The sequence below is a fragment of the Aythya marila genome (genome assembly GCF_965140915.1).
Source record: "Aythya marila genome assembly, chromosome: 20".
In the NCBI taxonomy this organism is placed as follows: Eukaryota; Metazoa; Chordata; class Aves; order Anseriformes; family Anatidae; genus Aythya; species Aythya marila.
In genome coordinates this window covers 7210896-7230852 of record NC_139061.1, presented here as the reverse complement: position 1 = coordinate 7230852, position 19957 = coordinate 7210896, and the positions used below count along the sequence as shown (strand labels likewise).

At 69.9% G+C, this 19957-nt stretch overlaps 2 protein-coding genes across 6 annotated transcripts; one reads left to right on the top strand and one right to left on the bottom strand.

Moving 5' to 3' along the window:
* Positions 1-580: 580 nt before the first annotated feature.
* Positions 581-8827, bottom strand: ANKRD13B (ankyrin repeat domain 13B). 4 transcript variants are annotated; one of them, XM_082776445.1, is made up of 15 exons: positions 8613-8827; positions 5010-5145; positions 4753-4877; positions 4613-4658; positions 4290-4433; positions 4015-4204; positions 3303-3369; positions 3133-3214; positions 2991-3055; positions 2771-2901; positions 2479-2636; positions 2199-2351; positions 1948-2108; positions 1153-1233; positions 581-992 (listed from the first exon to the last, which is right to left on the bottom strand). In XM_082776445.1, exons 1-15 carry the CDS (start codon positions 8721-8723, stop codon positions 765-767), a joined length of 1878 nt encoding a protein of 625 aa, XP_082632571.1. In that variant the 5' UTR covers positions 8724-8827; the 3' UTR covers positions 581-764. The 4 variants fall into 4 exon arrangements, with proteins under 4 accessions (XP_082632571.1, XP_082632570.1, XP_082632568.1 ...); XM_082776444.1 differs by having other exon boundaries at positions 1157-1233; XM_082776442.1 differs by having other exon boundaries at positions 1157-1233; positions 1948-2351; positions 4290-4475.
* Positions 8828-11196: 2369 nt separating this feature from the next.
* Positions 11197-19754, top strand: GIT1 (GIT ArfGAP 1). 2 transcript variants are annotated; one of them, XM_082776629.1, is made up of 20 exons: positions 11197-11352; positions 14156-14289; positions 14383-14495; positions 14584-14689; positions 14779-14865; positions 14990-15120; positions 15213-15307; positions 15399-15441; positions 15980-16028; positions 16127-16199; positions 16861-16958; positions 17067-17306; positions 17397-17549; positions 17643-17870; positions 18027-18080; positions 18354-18440; positions 18536-18609; positions 18713-18895; positions 18975-19038; positions 19112-19754. In XM_082776629.1, the coding sequence occupies exons 1-20, from the start codon at positions 11301-11303 to the stop codon at positions 19322-19324; spliced, it is 2277 nt and encodes a 758-aa protein (XP_082632755.1). In that variant the 5' UTR covers positions 11197-11300; the 3' UTR covers positions 19325-19754. The 2 variants fall into 2 exon arrangements, with proteins under 2 accessions (XP_082632755.1, XP_082632756.1); XM_082776630.1 differs by lacking the exon at positions 18027-18080.
* The last annotated feature ends 203 nt before the right edge of the window (positions 19755-19957 follow it).

Here is a 19957-nt window from a genome sequence, read left to right as displayed (position 1 = left end):
GAGCGAGCCGGGGGCCCCCTCCCATAGCCCCCCCAGTGTGCAAAGAAGGAGCAGCCCGGGGCGGGGAGGTGGGGGCCCGGGGGTTAGCACCATTTGATGTAAGGTTTCTCTTGGGGCTTGGGGGGGCAGTGCCCGGGATGGGGGGGCTGGGAGAAGGGGGTGGGGGGGGGGCAGCCGAGCAGGGAAATTTGAGGGGGGGGTGGGGTGCAAGCAGGGGGTGAAAGGGGGGGATGTGAAACCAGGCACCCCTTTGTGGGCACCCCCTTGGCTGCCCCATGTGGGCTGGGGGTGCAGTGGGGCTGAGCCCCCCCCCCCCGTTGGCAGGCAGAGCAGCTCCCGGGTAAGTGCACTTGGTAGCGCCTGGGCAGTGGGGCCAATTTGGGGGGTTGGGGGGGGCAGCAGGGGGTGCCTGGAGCCCCACAGCTCTGGGGGTGCCCCGGGATAGCCCCCCCCCACCCACACCATTCGGGGTGCCCCCACCACCTCCCCAGGGCGAGGGCAGCACCCCAGGGGGGTGGCTGGGAGGGGTGGGGGACACCCCCTGCTCCCTGCCACCCCCCCCCCAGCACCCCGCTAGACCCTCACCCCCCCAGCTATGGGGACCCCCGTGCGCCCCCATTTCTCCTCCGCGCGCCCCCCCTTACCCACTCCCACTCCCACCGTGTCCCCCCCATATCTCCCCCTCCCCACCCCGTGCCCCATCCGCGCGTTCTCCCCGTCCCCGGTGTGTGTGTGGGGGGAACCGGGGGAACCGGGGGGGGGGCTCAGCGGGGGCGCGGGGTCACTTGTCGGTCAGCGAGAGCTGCAGGATGCGCTGCAGCTCCTCTTCCTCCTGCCTCGTCCTCCGCTCGGCCTCCTCCTGCTCCCGCGCCGACAGCGCCATGGCCAAGCGCAGCTGCTCCGCGTAGCTGGGGAGCAGCGCCCCGGGACCCCCGCCCCCCCCCGGGGACGGGCTGCCCGGGGCTCGGGGGGCTGCCGTGTGCTGGGGAGTCCTGGGACGGGCGGCACGGCCTCAGCCGGCATCCCCCCGGGACCCCCACGATGTGCCGGGGGTCGGTGCCCCCGCTGGTGGTTGCCCCCTGACCCTTTTTTTTATTTTTAACCCCCCCTCTGCACCCTGGGGTGGGGGGGGGGGCGCTGGCAGGACCTTACCAACCTGTCTCCCCGGCGGCCCTCGTGGGACATGGGGTGGGTGCCCGGCTTGCTGTTGGTCAGAGCCTCCCAGATGGTGACCTGGGGGTGGTGGAGAGGGGGCTGGGGGGGGGCTCGGAGGGGAAATTCAGCCCCGCTGTGGCACGTGGGGGTGGGGGGAGAGGGGTGGGTGGTCCCCATGGGGTCTGTGGGCTCAAAGGAGGGTGAGGAGGGCGGTGGGTGAGGATGAAGAAGGAGGTTGGATGAGGATGAGGAGGATGGTGGATGAGAAAGATGTTGGATGAGGAGGTTGAGGAATTTGGATGAGGCTGTGGAGGAGGAGGAGGATGTTGGATGAGGATGATGATGAGGAGGAGGATGTTAGATGAGGATAGTGATGATGAGGAGGAGGAAGATGCTGGATCAGGACGATCAGCATGGTGGATGAGAAAACTGTTGGATGAAGCTGGGGAATGTTGGATGTGGAGGACAAGGCTGAGGGTGTTGGATGAGGCTGAGGATGGTTGTTGGATGAAGATGAGGAGAAGGATGAGGAGAAGGAGGATGTTGAGTGACGATGATGATGATGAGGAGGAAGATATTGGATGAGGAGGAGGGAGAGGAGGAGGATGTTGGATGAGGATGATGATGAGGAGGAGGAGGAGGAGGATGTTGGATGAGGAGGATCAGCATGTTGGATGGGAAAAACGTTGGATGAGGCCGGGGATGTTGGATGTGGAGGATAAGTCTAAGGATGTTGGATGAGGACGAGGCCGGTGGGTGATGCCGAGGATGGGCTCTCCCCGCGGTGCCCACCTGGTCGTACTCGCTGCCCGCCTCCAGCAGGCTCTGCTGGATGGCGAACTGCAGCAGGTCGTCCTCGTCCTCCCGCAGGGCGTCCTGGTGGGTGCCCACCACGCTGTACCCCCGCGGCACCTCGAAGAGCGCCGGGTCCATCTCGCACGCCCGGCACGACGCTGCGGGGAGACAGGGGCCGGCGTGGCTGGGCACCCCGCCGCCCGGGACCCCCGCCGGGACCCTTCCCCAGGTCCTCCCCCACCACCTACTGAGGGAGCTGGAGCTGCTGACGCTGGAGGAGTCGCTGCTGGGCGAGGGCGCCTCGCTGCTGGGGCTGTGCCGCAGGGAGCTGACGGGCTCGTCGCACCCGTTGAGGTTCCCGAAGGTGATGCGGGCGTTGAGGATGTGGAAGATGGGGATTTCTGCCCCAGATAATACAAAAAATAAATTGTAAAGGGCAGGGATTGAAGCTGGCTGCTTGGGCTGTGCTGGCGGCAAAGGGCCCCCCTCCCTGCACCCATGGGTGCTCGGGTGCCCCCAAACCAGTACCGATTTTGACGGGGAAGCCGGGCGGGAGGCGCAGGGTGATGAAGTCCCGCAGCTTGGCGAAGAGCGCGTTGCTGATCGCCATCAGGTCGATGATGGGGGCGACCTGCTCGCAGAGGGACAGCGGGTGGTCCTCGCACAGCCACAGCTTCGCCTTGAACCTGCGGGGGCGCGGGGGGGACACAGGCGCCGGGCTGGGGACCCCGGGGACCCCGCGATGGCGGGGGCGGCGGGGGGGGGGGTGGGGGTGGCACGGCAAGGGTTGGGGTCCCCTCCTCCCCGCTCGCCCCCTCACTTCTGCGTCTTGGTGGTGAGCTCCATGGGCCGCCCCATGTCCCGGTTGCCCAGCTCGAAGTTGGGGTTGAAGTACTCCTCGGGGGTGATGGCCGTGGGGTTGGCGTGGCTCAGCGTCTGCGTGATCAGCGTCTGCGGGGACGGCCCCCAACGGTGGCTCAGCGTGGGGGCAGCGCGGCCACGGGGACCCCCCCCCACCTCCCCGTGCCCCCCACACTCACCCCGTTGTTGGGCCCCACGTGCTGCTCGGCGATGCCCAGGAAGGACTGCAGCGGGGTCTTACTGCCTGCGGGGTGAGGATGGGGGCCGGTGAAGCCCCCCTGCCCGCCGCAGCCCCCTGCCCGCCACAGCCCCTCACCCAACCTTTGCTCTTGCCCTTGTGCTGGTCCGAGAGGTGCTCGGTCCGCGTCCGCGTGATCAGCTCCACGTTGGACGCCCCGTAGACCTGTCCGAGGGAGGGGAGTGCCAGAGGTGGTGGGTGTTCCCCGAAAACCGGCCGTACCCCCGCCACGGCTCGGCCCCCTGCCCCTCACCTTGGCCTCGTACCCGTTCACCATCTCCGTCTTCTCGCTCCGCCAGCCCAGGATCCCGGACTTGTTCCTGGGGGTGAGGTGGGGCGCTGTCAGGGATGGGATGGGATGGATGGGATTGGAAGGGATGGGATGGATAGGACGGGGTGGGAAGGATAGGATGGGATGGGATGGGAGGGATGGGAAGGATGGGAAGGGACAGGATGGGGTTAGATGGGATGGGATGGGATGGGGTGGGATAGGATAGGGTGGGAAGAGATGGGATGGAATGTGAAGGGACAGGATGGAAAGGATGGGATAGGATGAGATGGAAAGGATGGGATGGAAAGGGATAGGATGGATGGGATGGCACAGGATGGGACAGGATGGATGAGATGGGAAGGGACAGGATGGAAAGGATGGGATAGGATGGGATAGGATGGGATGGGAAGGATCTGATGGGAAGGAATGGGATGGATGGATGGGATAGGATGGGATGGGAAGGGACAGGATGGAAAGGATGGGATAGGATGGGATAGGATGGGATGGGAAGGATCTGATGGGATGGGATGGGTTGGATGGATGGGATAGGATGGGATGGGAAGGGACAGGATGGAAAGGATGGGATGGGTTGAGATGGGATGGGATGGGATGGGATAGGATGGGATGGGATGGGACATTGCTCTTGGATGGCCAGGACGTGGACACCCGGGGGTTCATCGCAGCCCGTGCCCACCTCTCGAAGGCGATGTTCTTGGTGTCGAGCTGGGTGGTGACGACGGGGGCCGTGAGCCGCCCCATCACCTGCTCCTCCGTGGGCTGCACAGCAGCCAGCAGCACCTCCTGGTCGTGGCCGGCCAGGGCCAGCGTCTCCGAGTAGACCACCCGCCGGTCGTGGTCGATCTCCATCACCACGGCGCTGGTGTCTGCGGGGAGCGGGCGGTCGGCGCGGGGACGGCCCCCGTGTCCCCCCCCCCTTTTGTCCCCACACCCCCCAGGCCCCCGTCTCACCCTGCCCGCGGAAGACGAAGCTGCGGTTGCCCCGCTGCCAGGTCATATGGTCGAAGCCCAGCAGCGTGGTGTCCACCCGCAGGTTCTGGCCGCTCTTCCACACCTTGTACGTGTCGCTGGGGCAGATCTTGGACACCAGCGGCACTGGGGGGAGACGGCGATAGCCCAGCCGGGGACGGGGCCACCCTGCGTCCCCCGGGTGGGCTGCGAGCGCTGAGCGGGGCGGGGGAACGCACCCAGGGACAGGGGCAAGCCTGGGGGGTGGGCACGGGGCAGGGGTGGGGGAGGACGCGTTGGGAAGCTCCCGCTCTGCCCGAGCTTACCCCAGCTGGTGAATTCCCACTTCATCTCCACGTAGAAGTCCTGGGCCTGCCGGTGGGAGCGCAGTGGGGTGGGCAGGAGGCTGGCCGTGGTGCCCCCACCTCCCCAAAGCCGCCCCCCCAGCCCCGGCGGGGGCAGGTACCTTGCGCAGCTTCTCCAGCAGGATGGGGATCCCGGCCAGGCGCTTGATGGCTCGCTGGTAGTCGCGGTAGCGCAGGACCAGCTGCACCAGCTCCAGGTCGCGGGTGCTCACGGCCTCCTGCAGCACTGCGGGGCCAAGGGGCGGCACGGCACGGCATGGCACGGGGCCACACGCACGTAGTGCTGTGCAAGCAGCCCCCCGGGGAGCTGGGGCAGCGGGGTGAGCGTGCCCGTGCCCGTGCCCGAGCCCCTGCTCACCCGTCCAGCCGCTGCGGTTCTCCTTGCCCACGTCAGCTCCATGCTTCAGCAGCACCCGGGCGCACTCAAGGTGGCCCAGCGTGGTGGCCAGGTGCAGCGGGGTGCGTCCTCGGGGGTCCAGCTGCTCGATGTCGGCCTGCCGGGGGGGTTGGCAGGGCTCAGGGGGCACCAGGATGGCCGGGACCCCCTGCCCGTGCCCTCCCACGGACGTGAGGCTCGTGGCCGGGGAAAGCAGCCGACATTTGCCTCTATCTCCATGAGCATCCCCATCCCCCTGAGCAGATGTGTGTGCACCGCACCCCAAAATGCTCAAAACCCAAAGGTTTTCCTGCTCCCCCCAAGCCCCACGGACTCACTGCCAGCACCCAGCACGGCTCTGTACAGCCAGGCAGGGCTGCACCCATGACACGGGCACGGAGCAGGGTCACCGCGTGCAGGCGGTCGATGGGTGCGTGCCCCCAGCCCGCTGCACGGGGCTCCACACCACCCAATGCAGCTGCAAGCTGAGGAAATCCCCCACCTCTGAGGATCTGGGAGGGGGTTTTGGGGCGGGTTTGCGCCCAGTTGCCAGGCAGCAGCTGCCGGCAGCCCCCTCCGCGGCACGGCGGGCGACGCTTGGTGCTGCGGCGGGCGCACGTGTTCCCCGCCGGAGCCGGGGGCGGGCGGCGCTGCGTGAGCGGAGCGAGCGGCTGCTCCGAGCATCCCCAGCCCCGGGGAGCCGTGCTGGGGCTGCGATTGTTTGTGCCAAGCCTGGAGGCTGGCGCAGAGCCAGCCCTGAGGAATCCCCCCCCACCACCTCTCCCCGGGCTCCGGCTCTCCCCGATGGCAGCGGCGGCGGCGCACCCAGCACCCAGCACCTACTTGGGGGAAGAGAGGGGGGGAGAAGCTGCAGCCACCCCGTTGCCAGGGCTGGGGGCACAGCTGGGGGCCTGATGGAGCTGTGTGGAAGCCCCCCAGCTTCAGCATCCCCCCCCCACCCTCCAGCAGGCGGTACCCAGAGGGAGGCACTCGGATGGTGCCGGGGCAGGAGGCGCAGCTGCAGGACACAAAGGTGCCACCCAAAGGTGCCGGCTGGGACCTGGCACTCCAGAGGGATTTGGGGATGGGCAGGGGTCAGGTGGGGGCTCTTGCTGCTGGGGACAGGGCCCTCACCCCCCCAGCAAGTCCCCCCACTCATCACTTGTGTCCCCCTGCTCCTCGCAGCGATGTCCTGGGGATGTCCCCAGGGCCGTGAGTGTCCCCATGTCCCTGGGGGGCTCATCATGCAGGGGACCCCCCAGGTTTCCCCCACCGCCCAAACCAAACAGATTTCCCCCCCTCCATCTCCCCAGGAGCCCGCGTGCTGCTCCAACGCTCTCCAGGCGACTGCTGCTTTTTAATTGCGCTAATGAAATGACTCTAATTAAAGCAATCGCCCCCCAGCTGGGGGACGGGTGCTGCAGGCTCCGCGGGGCTCCCCACCCGCAGCCGTGCCCCAGCGCCACAGGGCAAGGGGGGGGGGTCCAGGGCCACCAATTTGGGGACACGATGCCGGAGCCAGCCCCAGGGGACACGGTGTGACCCAATTTCCACCCTGCAGAGCGCGGGACGGCTCCGGGCCGGGGGGGGGCACAGCTCCTGTCCTGGGGCTGTGACACCCGCTGGGGACGGGGACGTGTTTGGGGCGGTGGCGGTGCCACGTGAGGCCGCAGCACGGCCACTCCTCGCCCCAAACCCTGCGGGTTGTCCCCAGGGTGGGGGACCTGAGGGTGGGCACAGACCCCAGAGCCGGTGCCCGGGTGGCAGCGGGGGACAGGGACCTGCACGGGGTGGCGGTGGCGGTGCTGGGCGCTGCTGTCCCTGCGCAGCCCCAGGGGACAGCAGGGTGACCCCAATTACTGCCGTGCGAGACGGGGCAGGCGGTGGCGTGGGGCGTCCTGGCACTGTGGGGTCGTGGCACTGCCTGCCGTGTCCTCACGCCGTCCCTGCCATGGGGACACGCCGGGTCGAGGTCCCCAGGTGGGGACAAGCGCAGCCTGGGGCCCGGCGGTGACATTCAGGGGTGACCCACATGCGGCACGGCGAGAGGCACGGCGAGGAGCAGCCCCGCGAGCTGCCCCAGCGCTCCCAGCCCCACGCACCTGCACGCAGAGGGGGGGGTCCCGTGGGGTGCCACTGCCCCCCGTGGGGGTCCCTGGGGTGGCAGGAGGGCAGGGTGCCCAGGCAGGGGACAGGCACCCCCAGCACCCCCCGCAGAAGCCGCATGGGCCCGCTCAGCTCGGGGCTGCAGAGGGCCGAGCCGTGTCCCCAAATGCCCTGGGTGGGGATGGGGAGGGGGCTCAGGCCAGGCTGCCCCCCCCCCCCCTCCTTTCCCCAAACCCCTCCTGCCCTGCAGCCTGGCCTGCAGCACCCAGCACCCCCCCCAGTGCACTCCCAGCACCCTTGGGTGCTCGCAGGGCCGGCTTTGCTCCCCCCCAGCCACAGGGGCACGGTGGGGGCCCCAGGAGGAGCCCCCCCACATTAGGGCAAGGAGGGGGGGGGGCTCTCTTAGAAAACCCCGCTCGCAGCCCCCGCATCCCCCCACGCCCTGCTTTGATCTCTGCCGCTCCTGGTGGAAAAAAATAAAAATAAACAACAAAACGACCCCAAATTACAGCGGAAATAAACCCAGCGGTGATGGAGGGGGGGGGGGCGATGCCGGCATGCAGCCCCCCCCCCCCAGACGGCCCCCACAATGGAGGCGGGTGTGGCGGGGGCACCACGGCACGGCGGGGACCCCCTGCCCGCACCCATCCGGCACGGGGCCGCGCAGCACCCTAGGGTGCTGGGAGGGTGCCGGGGGGGGGGTCGAGCAGCTTCATTTGAGGCTCGGGGGGGGGGGGGGGGGAAGGCACAGCCTCGCCGCCGGCCTCCGCCAGCGCCTGCGGTTTTCCTGCGTCTTCAGGGTTGGGTTTTAATTACCTGGATTGCAACGCCAGCGGGGAGATGGGGGCTGGGAACGCGCCCGCGGTCATCGGAGAGCTGGGGGGGGGGGTCCCCAAACCGTGGGGGGGGGGCAGAAGGAAGGTGCTGGGCCTCCTGGGGCTGGGGGCCCTGCCTCGCCCTCCCTACAGGGTGGGGAGCTGGGGGCGCACCCCCCGCCGGGCCCTCGGCACCTTGGGTTTGGAGGGGGGGGGCGCGGAGGCCTAGAGGAGGGGGCTGGGGGCACGTGGGGGGGGGGCACCGCCGTGTGCCAGAGCTGGTGGGGCTGTCACAGCCCTGCCGTGCCCGGGGGGGGGGCATGGGGGGACCCTGAGCCCTGCTGGCGTTGTGGTGAGGGGGACCCCAACCCCATCTCCATCCTCGTCTCCATCCCCATCCCTACCTCCATCCGCATCCTTATCCCCGTCCTCATCCTCATCATCCTCCTCATCCTCCTCATCCTCACCACCATCCTCACCCTCACCCTCCTCATCCTCATCCTCAGCACCCCGTGCAGCCAGCATTGCATCAGCCCCAACCGTGCCGTTCCGCGCACCTAACCGTGCCGGGGATGCCCCCCAAACACCCCCACCCCCCACCCCCCCGGACCACCCCCCTTAAAAAAAAAAAAAAAAAAAAACCTCCATCTCCCCGCCTCCCCACCTGCTTGGAGCTGAGCTCCCGCTCCAGGTCCCGGGCTCGGTTGTGCCAGACGAGGTAGTGCAGCGGGTACCTGCCCTCCGGCCCCTTCCTGCCCGAGCAAGACGCGAGCATCCTCCGTGCATTGCGGGGAGCGGCGGGCGCGGAGCGGGGCGGAGCGGGGCGCGGGGCGCGGAGCGGAGCGGAGCCGAGCGGGGCGGGCACCTCCCGGCCGGGGCTGTCCCCCCCCCCCCACCACCACCACCACCAAACCCCCCCCCCACCAAACACACACACACACACCCCTATGGCTCCCCCTCCCCGCACCGCCCGGCCTCATGGGACTTGTAGGCAGCGGGCATCGCCCCCTTCTTCCTCCTCCTCCTCCTCCTCCTCCTCCTCCTCCTCCTCCTCCTCTTCTTCTTCCTCCTCCTCCTCCTCCGCCCCGCACCCCCAGCCACCCCCCCCCGCCGTGTGTGTGTGTGTGCATGGTGCGGGGGGGCTGCCAAGGGTCACCCTTGTGCCCCCCCTCCCTATATTCACCTCCCTAAATTTCCCCCCACCCCTCCGTATTCCCCCACCCCCCAGTCCGATTTGCGCCCCCCCAAGGTGGATGGATGATTCTTCTCCCCCCTCGGCCGTGGGGGGGTCTCTGTAGAGCCTCGACCCCCCCCCACATCAGCAGCGGCTCCCCCCCCCCCCCCCCCCCGTTTCCCTTTTCCTCCTGCGTTTCTGCCTTTTCCGGCGGCCTCCCGAGAACAATGCGAGGCTGGGCCTCCGCTGCCCGGCCCGGCCCCCCCGCCGCCCCCCCCCTCCCCGGACCCCCCCGGACCCCCCCAGGACCCTCCCGGACCCCTCCGGACCCCCCCAGCCCCCCGGTGCCGTGTTTTGCCCCCCCCCCCCCCCCCCGCCGAGCCGGTGGCAGCCGGTGGCCGGGACCCCCCCTCTCCAAGCCCCCCCCCTCTCCCCAGGACCCCCCCCCCCGGGACCCCCCCATGTCCCCGCCATCCCAAATGCCCCATGACGTCATGGGTCATCCCCATGGCAACCAGCGGTGAGGTCACAGCGCTGCCAGGCCCGGGGGGGGGCAAGGGGCAAGATCCGGATCCCCCCCCCCTCCTCTGGTGGCCTGGGGTCCCTATGGTGACATCGGGGGGGTCCCCAGTGGGGCCGGCCCCCAGAGGGACCCCAAACCCCACCCTCACCCCAATTCCCCTTGGTGTCATCCCCCCTCCGGGGGGGTCTATAGGTGGGGGGGGTGGCAGTGACCCCTGTGCCCCCCCCAGACCCGGCCCAGGCTGCCCGCAGTGACCCCATGCACCGGCTGGGACTGGGGGCAGTGGGGGCGCGGGGCTGGGGGGCACTGGGCAGGACTGGGGGTGCAGGGCTGGGGGCAGAGAGGAGCAGTGCCCGGGGCTGGGGGGGCTGGGGGCTGGACCAGGACCTGGACCAGAAACAGGATCAGGACCAGGATCAGGATCAGGATCAGGACCAGGACCATGGGGTGCCCAAGACCAGGATCAGGACCAGGATCAGGATCAGGACTTGGACCAGGATTAGGAGATGCCCAGAGCTGGGACCAGGAGCAGGGGTAGGACCAGGTCCAGGACAAGGATCAGGAGTAGGATCAGGAGATGCCCAGGGCCAGGACCAAGACCAGGATCAGGACCAGGACCAGGGGATGCCCAGGATGAGGAGATGCCCTAGACCAAGACAAGGACCAGGACCAGGATCAGGATCAGGATCAGAACCAGGACCAGGAATAGGAGCAGGACCGAGACCAGGACTAGCAGACGCCCAGGACCAGGATATGCCCTACAGCAGGACCAGGACCAGGACTCAGATCAGGACCAGGGGGTGCCCAGGACCAGGACCAGCACTGGAGGATGCCCAGGCCCAAGAGATGCACTGGACCAAGACCAGAACTAGGAGCAGGACTAGGACTAGGACCAAGAACAGGACTAGGAGCAGGAGCAGGACCAGGATCAGGAGATGACCAGAACCAGGACTGGGACCAGGAGATGCCCAGGACCAGGAGATGCGTTGGACCAGGACCAGGACCAGGACCAGGACCAGGACCAGGACCAGGACCAGGACCAGGACCAGGACCACCAGGACCAGGACCAAGCTCCGAACCAGACCCATTTGCTGCCCAGAACCAGAACCGGGCAGCAGGTTGGGGCTGCTCCATCAGCGCTGCCCCCTCCCCGCAGCGGGTGCCCGCGGGCTGGGTGCGCTCGGCGGCCGCGCGGGGCCGTGCCGGGACCGGGACCGGGACCGGGACCGGGACCGGGACCGGGGCGGGGAGGAGCCGGTCTCGGTACCGGGGCGGTGCCGGAGGTGCCGGTATCGCTGCAGGAGGTGCCGGTACCGGTGCCGGAGGTGCCGATACCGGTGCGGGCGGTGCCGGTACCGGGACGCGGGGCGGGGGCGGCGGCGGGGCCCCTCCTCCGCCGGGGCCGGGCTTGCGCCGCTTCCTGCGGAGCCGCCGGGCGCTGGGAGCAGCCGGCAGCCCCGGCCGGGGGGCCCCTCGCCGTCTGTCCCCCCCCCCCTCTCCCCTTTCCCCTTCTTCCTCCTCCTCCTCCTCCTCCTCCTCCCCCCTCCTCCCTCCCCGCCCGGCCCGGTGCCCCCGGTGGGCCCGGTCTGTGCCGCCGCCGCCCCCCCCCCACGCTGGCGCAGAGGCCCGGGCCCGGGCCCGCCTCGCCGCTGAGGATGTCCCGGAAGGCGCAGCGGGCCGAGGTGTGCGCAGACTGCAGCGCCCCAGGTAAGGGCAGACCCCCCCCTCCCGACCCCCGGCCCCCCCGAGCCCCCCCTTCCCCGTGCAGGGGCTGCAGCCCCCGGAGTCTCCGTTGCCCCCCCCCCCCCATCTCCGGTGGGCTCCGGTTGCGGCTCCGCTTGCACCTTGCCCGTGAGCCCCCCCCGGTTGTCTGTGCCCCCCCCCCCCACGGTGCATTCGCACCCCCGGAGCCCCCCAGGAGCCGGTTCATAGCCCTCCCGCTGAGCCCCCCCCGGGTGCACCAAGCGCTGTGCCCCCCCGGTACGCCCGCAGCACCCCCATCCCCCCCCCTCTCCAAACCCTGCACCCCCCTCTGTGCGCCCCCCCCTCAAAAAGCAGTGCCAAGGGCCGCATCCACACCCCACGGCGCGCCCCCTTTGCACCCCACACCGCACCCCTTGGGACCCCCGCATCCCCCCAGCAGCCCTGCAATGGGCCCCAAATACCCCCCCCACACCGAGCACCCCCCACCTTGCACCCCCCCAGCCCAAGGAATCTCCTGGAGCACCCCAAATCTGCCCCCAGCCTCCGCGCCCCTCGGCACGGGCGCTCCCGGTGCCATCTGGGGACCCGGCCCAGGGTAGGGTTTTGGGGGGGGACCCTCCCCACGGCCCCCCCAGCGCCCACGCCATGGGGCTGGCTGGCTGCGGGGCGGGCAGAGCGGGGCTGCAAGCCGCAGCCTGAGCCTGGGCATGACGGATCCCATCCGCGGCGGTGCCGGTGCCCGCAGCCCCAGCGCCGGGTGCCAGCCCCGCGGGCGTCACGCCGGGGGCCGCTCCCCCAAAAACCCGTGCCGGTGGCCGGCCCCGCGGCGCCGAGGCGATGAATGAACCGGGGCCCGAGCGTCGAAGCTGGCCTCGCAGCCGGCCCCGGAAAGCTGCCCGCGGGCGAAGGCTGTGCCCAAATTATTCCGGCCACGTGCCAAGGGTCGGATCCTGCCAGGAGAGCCGGCGGCACGCGTGGGCGCGGGGCTGCCCTGGCCGGTGGTGGGCGAGCGGGGGGTACCCGGGGCTCTCCGCAGGGCGCCGCGAGCCTGGCGGTGCCGAAGCTCCCAGCCTGGGGGGTGAAATGGAAACCAGTTTCTTCCAATCTCTTATCACCCGGCAGCCATGTGAGGAAATGAGTTATAAAGTCCAGAGGCCGCTTCCTACCGCGCTGGGAGTGCCCGTGCTGGGGATGCGCGGCCCCACGTGGGTGCTCCAAGGGGTGCCAGGGGTGCCCCGGCCTCGCTGCCCGCCCTGCTCACCCCAAAACCCGCCCTGCTGTCCCCAGGTGGGGCTGCCAGCTGGCCCCAACCCTCCCCTCGCTGGGGCTGGGGGGGTTTCTACATCAGCCCCCCGTTACACACACCCCAACACGGTTCTGGCACTCCCTCGGGGTGCGGGGTCCCTCCGTGCCGAGGCTCTCCAAGCCACCCCGATGCCCCCGCGCATCCCGCTGGGTCCCGCTGGTGCAGAGGGGGTGACACGCTGTGGGACCCCAAATCTGTAGGGTGCAGGGGCTGCAGCAGCCTGGCCGGTGTGGTGGTGTGTGTTTTTCCCCCCCCCCCACGGCCCTGCACGCAGCGTCCTGTTCCCGGCAGCGCCCCGTGGGCCGCGGGCGCGGAGGCGCAGATGCAGCCGTGCCGGCTGCCAAGGCGCTGCCATCTGCCCGGGCAGCGCTGCCAGGATGGGGGGGGTGGGGGGTGCTGTGGGGCCACGGCTGGGATCACCCCCAAAATGGGGTCCTCAGGGCTGCCCGTCACGCTGTGGGACCGGCAGTGGGGTTTTGGGGAGGGGGCCGGGACCCCGCGGGCAGGAAGGAAGCGCCGGAGCCTGGCCGCTCGCCCGCCTTCCTCTGTGGGGTCGCAGGGACAAGGCAGCATTTGGGGACAGGGTGGGCAGTGAGTGCTGTCACCCCCCCCGGGCTGTGTGCCCCTGCGTGCGTCCCTTCCTCCCATGGCACAGCGGGGTGTTTGTGTAGGCCCTACAGAAACAAGGGTGGAAGTGCTGGCTGTGGGGCTGGGCAGAGGCTGGCACAGCTCTGCCGCACCAGAGGGGCTGTCGGGGACAACCTGTGGGCAGGAGGGTGACACCCCCTGCCCCTTCTGTCCCCCACCGTGCAGGGTGGGGGCCAGGACCTGTTTGGGGTGCTGGGTGGAGGGAGCTGCCCCCCCCTGAGGCCAGCAGCGGGGCCCCCGTGGGTGCCGTGGCTGGAGCAGGGCCGGTGCCAGCGGCGCGGCCGCTCAAACGTCCCTTTGTTCTCATGGGGACACAAAGGGCTCCAGTCCGGCCGGGCCAGGAGGGGGGGGCAACAGCCAGGGCTGGGGAGGGGGCACAGTGCTGGGGGGGGGGGGGCACAGCACCAGCCCCCCAAATCTGAGGGGTTGCAGAGCCAGCGATGGCTGCGTGCATGGGAGAGCACCGGCACGGGGTGCCCACTCTTTTGGGGGCGCACTGCACCCAGCCGGAGGCCCCCCCATGCCCTCCCCATGCCCAGCCCGGGGCTCATGGGGTGCACAGCCCCCCCCCCCCCGGTTTTGGGGTGCCCCCGCTCACAGCATGGGGCTGGTGTCGCCCCCGCTGCCAGCCGCCCTCGTGCTGGGGGAGGCCGAATCCTGTCCCCCCCCCCCAGGCGGTGCCTGGTTGCCAATGGAAACCTTTGGGTTTCCCCCGGCGGTGGGATGAGCCCCTCGCCGTCGCCTGGGAAACCACCGCGTTGCTGCGGCGACGCTGCCCCCCCCAAAATAAAAAAATTCGGGTGTTGGATGGAAGGAAGGGACCCCCCCCGTAACGCCCCGTGCCCCCCGCAGACCCCGGCTGGGCCTCCATCAACCGCGGCGTCCTCATCTGCGACGAGTGCTGCAGCGTGCACCGCAGCCTGGGCCGCCACATCTCCATCGTCAAGCACCTGCGCCACAGCCCCTGGCCCGCCACCCTGCTCCAGGTGGGTGCCCCGGCCTTGGGGAGGGGGCCGGGGAGGGGATTTGGGTGTCTGGGGGGGGGTCCCGGCACCCAGCGCCGTGCCTCTGCCCCGCAGATGGTGCACACCTTGGCCAGCAACGGGGCCAACTCCATCTGGGAGCACTCGCTGCTGGATCCGGCCCAGGTGCAGAGCGGGCGCCGCAAGGCCAACCCGCAGGACAAAGTGCAGTAAGTGTGGGCCGCGGGGAGGGGGCTGCGATGGGCTGGTGACCCCCTCCCTCACTGCTAAACCCCCCCCCCCCACCATCCTCACCAGCCCCACCAAGTCGGAGTTCATCCGCGCCAAGTACCAGATGCTGGCCTTCGTCCACAAGCTGCCCTGCCGGGACGACGACGGCGTCACCGCCAAGGACCTCAGCAAGGTGGGGGCGTGGGGACCACCCCCCCCGGTGGTGGTGGGGGGATTAAAACCCATCACTTACCCCCCCACACCCCTCATCTCACCCCGCAGCAATTGCACTCCAGCGTGCGGACGGGCAACCTGGAGACCTGCCTGCGCCTGCTCTCGCTGGGGGCTCAGGCCAACTTCTTCCACCCGGTGAGCGCCCCGCGCCGTGGGGCTGGTTGTGGGGTCAGCTTTTGGGGCCGGCTGTGGGGCACCGGGGGTCTCGGGGTGTGCTCCAGCCCCGGATCTGGAGGTTGATGCTCGCGGTTGCCCGCAGGAGAAGGGCACCACGCCGCTGCACGTGGCGGCCAAGGCCGGGCAGATCCTGCAGGCAGAGCTGCTGGTGGTCTACGGCGCCGACCCCGGGGCGCCCGACGTGAACGGCCGGACCCCCATCGACTACGCCAGGTGAGATGGGGGGGGGGTGTAAAAATGGGGATGGGGGGGGGGTTCACCAGCACCCCAGGACCGGCATCACCCCAGCCCGTGCCCCCACACAGGCAGGCGGCCCAGCACGAGCTGGCGGAGCGGCTGGTGGAGTGCCAGTACGAGCTGACCGACCGGCTGGCCTTCTACCTCTGCGGCAGGAAGCCGGGTGAGTGCCGGGCTCGGCGCCGGGGCTCAGCCCTTGGGGAGGTTGGGGGTAAAAAGAGGGGGCTGCTCTCACCACCCCTGTCTTTGCGCAGACCACAAGAACGGGCACTACATCATCCCGCAGATGGCAGACAGGTGAGCGCCCCGTGCCCGCGGCCACGCCGCCGACACCCCCGTCCCGTCCCCCCCGGCGTCCCCGCTGGGCCCAGGGGGGCACCGCGGCTGCCTGCCCGTGACCGGCGCTGGAGCATCTTTTTTGGGAAGGGTTGGGGGGAAATGGGATGGGGTGGGGGGGTCCGTGTGCAGCGTGGTGGGGTTTAACGTCCTCCTTTATCCTGTTCTTCCCTCCGCTGCCTTCTCCGGAGCGCAGGGTGCGCCCAAAGTGCATGGCACAGAGGTATTGTCCGCTCGGCTCTCGGCACCGGGGGCCCCCCCGCTGCAGCCCCCGGCGCTCGGCGCAGCCCGGCGAGGGGCACCCGGGTTGGGGGGGTCCCGCTCGCCCCGTGCCACCTCGCCCCCCGGCCCCGTGCCTGCCCGCCAGCCCCTCTCCCTGCTCGGCGAAGCCCCCTCCAAGCCCGGGGGTATCTGGGGTGCATCTGGGGAGCGTTTTGGTGAGGAAAACCAGGAATAACCCCCCAATTTGTGTGTCCCCCCCCCCCCATGCACCCCACAGCCTGGACCTCTCCGAGCTGGCCAAGGCGGCGAAGAAGAAGCTGCAGGCGGTGAGTGGGGAGCGGGGCCAGGCTTGGAGGGGGGGGCTCAGCGCCTGCCACCACCCCCCCGACCTGACATTTATGTGTCCCCCCCCGTCCCGCTGCAGCTCAGCAACCGCCTCTTCGAGGAGCTGGCCATGGACGTGTACGACGAGGTGGATCGCCGGGAGAACGACGCGGGTGAGCGGGGCCACGGGGAGCAGCCGGGGGTGGCCGCAGGGTGTCCCCCCCCCCCCCCGTTCGGTGCTGGCGGGCGTCCCGGCTCGGGGAGGAGCAGGCGGCGAGGGGGGGGCGATCCGGCACCGCAGGCCCCTCCTTCCTCATTCCTCCGGCCGGGGCCAGGGGCCGTTTCCTCCACGCAAGGGGCTGCTGCCACGCCACGGGACGTGGGGGTGCTGGAGGTGGGTGCTGGGTGCCCCCCCCCACCCCCCGAGCTGTGGGGCTGGGGGACAAGCCCTGGTCTGATTTTGTGCGGTTCCGCAGGGAAGGGTGCCGGGGGGGGACCCTTTTCCAGGGAAAGGCAGGAGCGATGGGCATGCCAAAATTGCTCCACTCTTGGCTGGGGGGGACACGGGGCTGTGCCCCCAAAGGGATCTGGGGGTCCTGGGTGTTTGGAGCCCCCCCCCCGGGCAGAGGGGGTGGCTGGGGGAGGCGATTCCGTCAGCACAGCTGGGCTCCGCTCCCAGCCCCAGCACGCTGGCCCCGAGCCCGCGCCTGCGTCCTGCCGGCCCCGCGGCCTGCCCGGGGTGGGGACAGCACCCCTGGGCCCCCCCCCACCCACACAGCCACCCCCTGGGGTGGTGTCGGAGCCCCCCCCCTGATGCCAGGTCCCTGCCCGCAGTGTGGCTGACAACGCAGAACCACAGCACGCTGGTGACAGAGCGCAGCGCCGTCCCCTTCCTCCCCGTCAACCCCGAGTACTCGGCCACCCGCAACCAGGTGAGCCCTGCTGGGCCCCTCGTGCCCCCCCTGGATTTACACCCGGACCCCCCCCCCCTCACCCCTTTTTTTTTTTTTTTTTTTTTTTTTTCCTCCTTCACCTCCCAGGGCCGGCAGAAGTTGGCCAGGTTCAACGCCAGGGAGTTCGCCACGCTGCTCATCGACATCCTGGGGGAGGCCAAGCGCCGGCAGCAAGGGAAGAGCCTGCTGAGCCCCACGGGCGACCTCGACTTCTCCCTGCGGAGCCAGAGCGACCTGGACGACCAGCACGACTACGACAGCGTCGCCTCCGACGAGGACACGGACCAGGAGCTGCTGCGCAACGCCTCCCGCAACAACCGTGCCCGGGTGAGCCCCGTGCGCCCCCCCTTACCTCCCCGCTGCTCAGCAGCCCCCCTGCCGGGGTCGGATCCTGGCGCTGAGCCCCTCTCCCCGCAGAGCATGGACTCCTCGGATCTGTCGGATGGCCCCATCACGCTGCAGGAGTACCTGGAGGTGAAGAAGGCCCTGGCCGCCTCGGAGGCCAAGGTGCAGCAGCTGATGAAGGTGAACAACAGCCTGAGCGACGAGCTGCGCCGGCTGCAGCGCGAGGTGGGGCGCGGGGACGCCGGGACCCCCATCGTACCTCCCCCCTATCCCTGCGTACCCCCCTCCCTTCCTAATTTTTCCTTCCCCTTGCTGCAGATCCACAAGCTGCAGTCGGAGAACACGCAGATCCGGCAGCAGACGGGGCCCCCGCACCCGGCTCCGACCCCCAGCGAGCGCCCGGAGCACGGGCACCCCCCCGGCACGGCCCCCCCACACCGCCGGGACCGCCAGGCCTTCTCCATGTACGAGCCCGGCTCGGCGCTGAAGCCTTTTGGGCAGCCGGTGGAGGAGCTGGTGACCAGGCTGCAGCCCTTCGGCAGCAGCGTGAGTGGCTCCAGAGGGGGGGCACGGGGAGATTTTTGGGGGTCGGGGGGGAGCTGAGGGCACCCCGAGGGGGATTGGTGGTGCTGCAGAGCTGGGTTCCTTCCCCGGGGGGGGTGCCGGGGGCGGCGGGGGCTTTACCCTTTCGTGTGTCGCCAGGAGGCGGAGGACGAGGCTCTGTACTCCATGCACATCCCGGCCAGCGTGTACCGGGTAAGGGGGCCGCGGCGGGGGCGGCTCCTGCATGGGACGTGGTGGCCATCGTCCTCCCGATCCTCCCGACTGCCAGCCCTCCACGCACGTCTTCCTGGGATGTGTCCCCCCCCTCCTTCCCCTGCACCGCCGGGACCCCCCCCCCGGGAGGTTCCCGCATGCAGGGTGGCCGTGTCCCCTCTGCTCGTCCTCCCCTTTGCGTGCCCGGGGTCGGCTCCGTGGGGTCCTGTGCGCCCCGTTCAGCGCCGTCTCCCCCCTTTTTCCCCCCTCCAGATGCGGAAAGGTCCGTCGGCCTCCTCCATGCCCTTTCCCCCGTCCTCCCCGCTGCTCTCCTGCCCGCCTGACGGTGCCCGGCACATGGTGACGTACTGGGGAGGATTCGGGGTGGGGGGACCCCGGCCCCGTGCAGGATTTGGGGCTGGGCAGGGCTTTGACACCCCTCCTCTGCCCTACAGAGCAAACTGGACCGGCACGGCAGTGGCACCGACAGTGACTACGACAACACCCAGGCGGGCGAGATCCTGCTTGGGTGAGCTTTGGGGCTGGGGACTGCGCTGCCACCCTGCTTTGGGGACATGGTGTCGTGGGGACATGGGGTGGGCACTGACCTGTGGGTGTTTCGGTCCCCGCAGCATGGAGGGGAAGCGTTTCGTGGAGCTGAGCAAGGACGAGGATTTCCCCCACGAGCTGGACCCGCTGGACGGGGAGCTGGATCCCGGGCTGCCCAGCACGGAGGACGTCATCCTCAAAACCGAGCAGGTCACCAAGAACATCCAGGAGCTGCTGCGGGCTGCCCAGGAGTCCAAGCACGACAGGTAGGGCTGCGCCGTGACCCCGGGGGGGTCAGGAGCCATCGTGTCCCCCCCTTCCCTAACCCCTCTCCTCTCCCCCCAGCTTCGTGCCCTGCTCGGAGAAGATCCACTCGGCCGTGACGGAGATGGCATCTCTCTTCCCCAAGGTAGGAGGCTTGGGGTGTCCCCCCTTGCCCCCCGTTTCCATCACCCCATGCCCTGACGCTGTTCTCCTTGCAGAAGCCGGCGCTGGAGACGGTGCGGAGCTCGCTGCGGCTGCTCAACGCCAGCGCCTACCGGCTGCAGAGCGAGTGCCGCAAAACCGTGCCCCCCGAGCCGGGCGCCGCCGTGGACTACCAGCTCCTGACCCAGCAGGTCATCCAGTGTGCCTACGACATCGCCAAGGCCGCCAAGCAGCTGGTCACCATCACCACCCGCGAGAAGAAGCAGTGAGCGCCGGCCCGAGCCCTCCTGCACCTCCCCGGCCTCTCCTCCCCTCCCTTCTCCCCCCCCCTCCCCGTCTCCTCCTCCCTCTTTTTCGACGGCGTTTGGCACCCGGGGGTGCAAGTGGCCTTAGCCCTTGCGGGGCCAGGGAGCGGGGCGAGCCCCCGTATCCCCCCCCCCCCCAACCACCCCTGGTGCCTCCACGGAGCTGGTGCTCAGCTGTGGGGTAGGTGCCTGCGTCCCCCTGTACAGCCCCCTGCCCGCCCCGTGCAGCCCCCCCACCCTGGGGCATGCGCCTAACTTATCCTGTACATAGCGTGTGGAGCTGCCCATGCTGGCAGCTGCGATGCCCCCCCTGTCCCCCATCCCTCGCCGGGTGGCCGATACCCCCCGAGGCCACCCGCAGCGTTACACTGGACCGGGATGCCCGCGGCCCCCCCCCCCCCCCCCCCCCAAAAAAAAAAAAACCCTCTCCCCGGGCGTCCTGCCCTATGCTGGGGCCGCGCTCCCTACTGTAAGATGTGTTCTTGTACATTTGTATCAATAAAGATGTGAGCATTGCACGGACCCCCCCCGGCTCCTACACCACGGGGAGGGGGGGGCTTTGGGGCGACGGGGAGGGTGACGAGGGCTGCAGGGAGC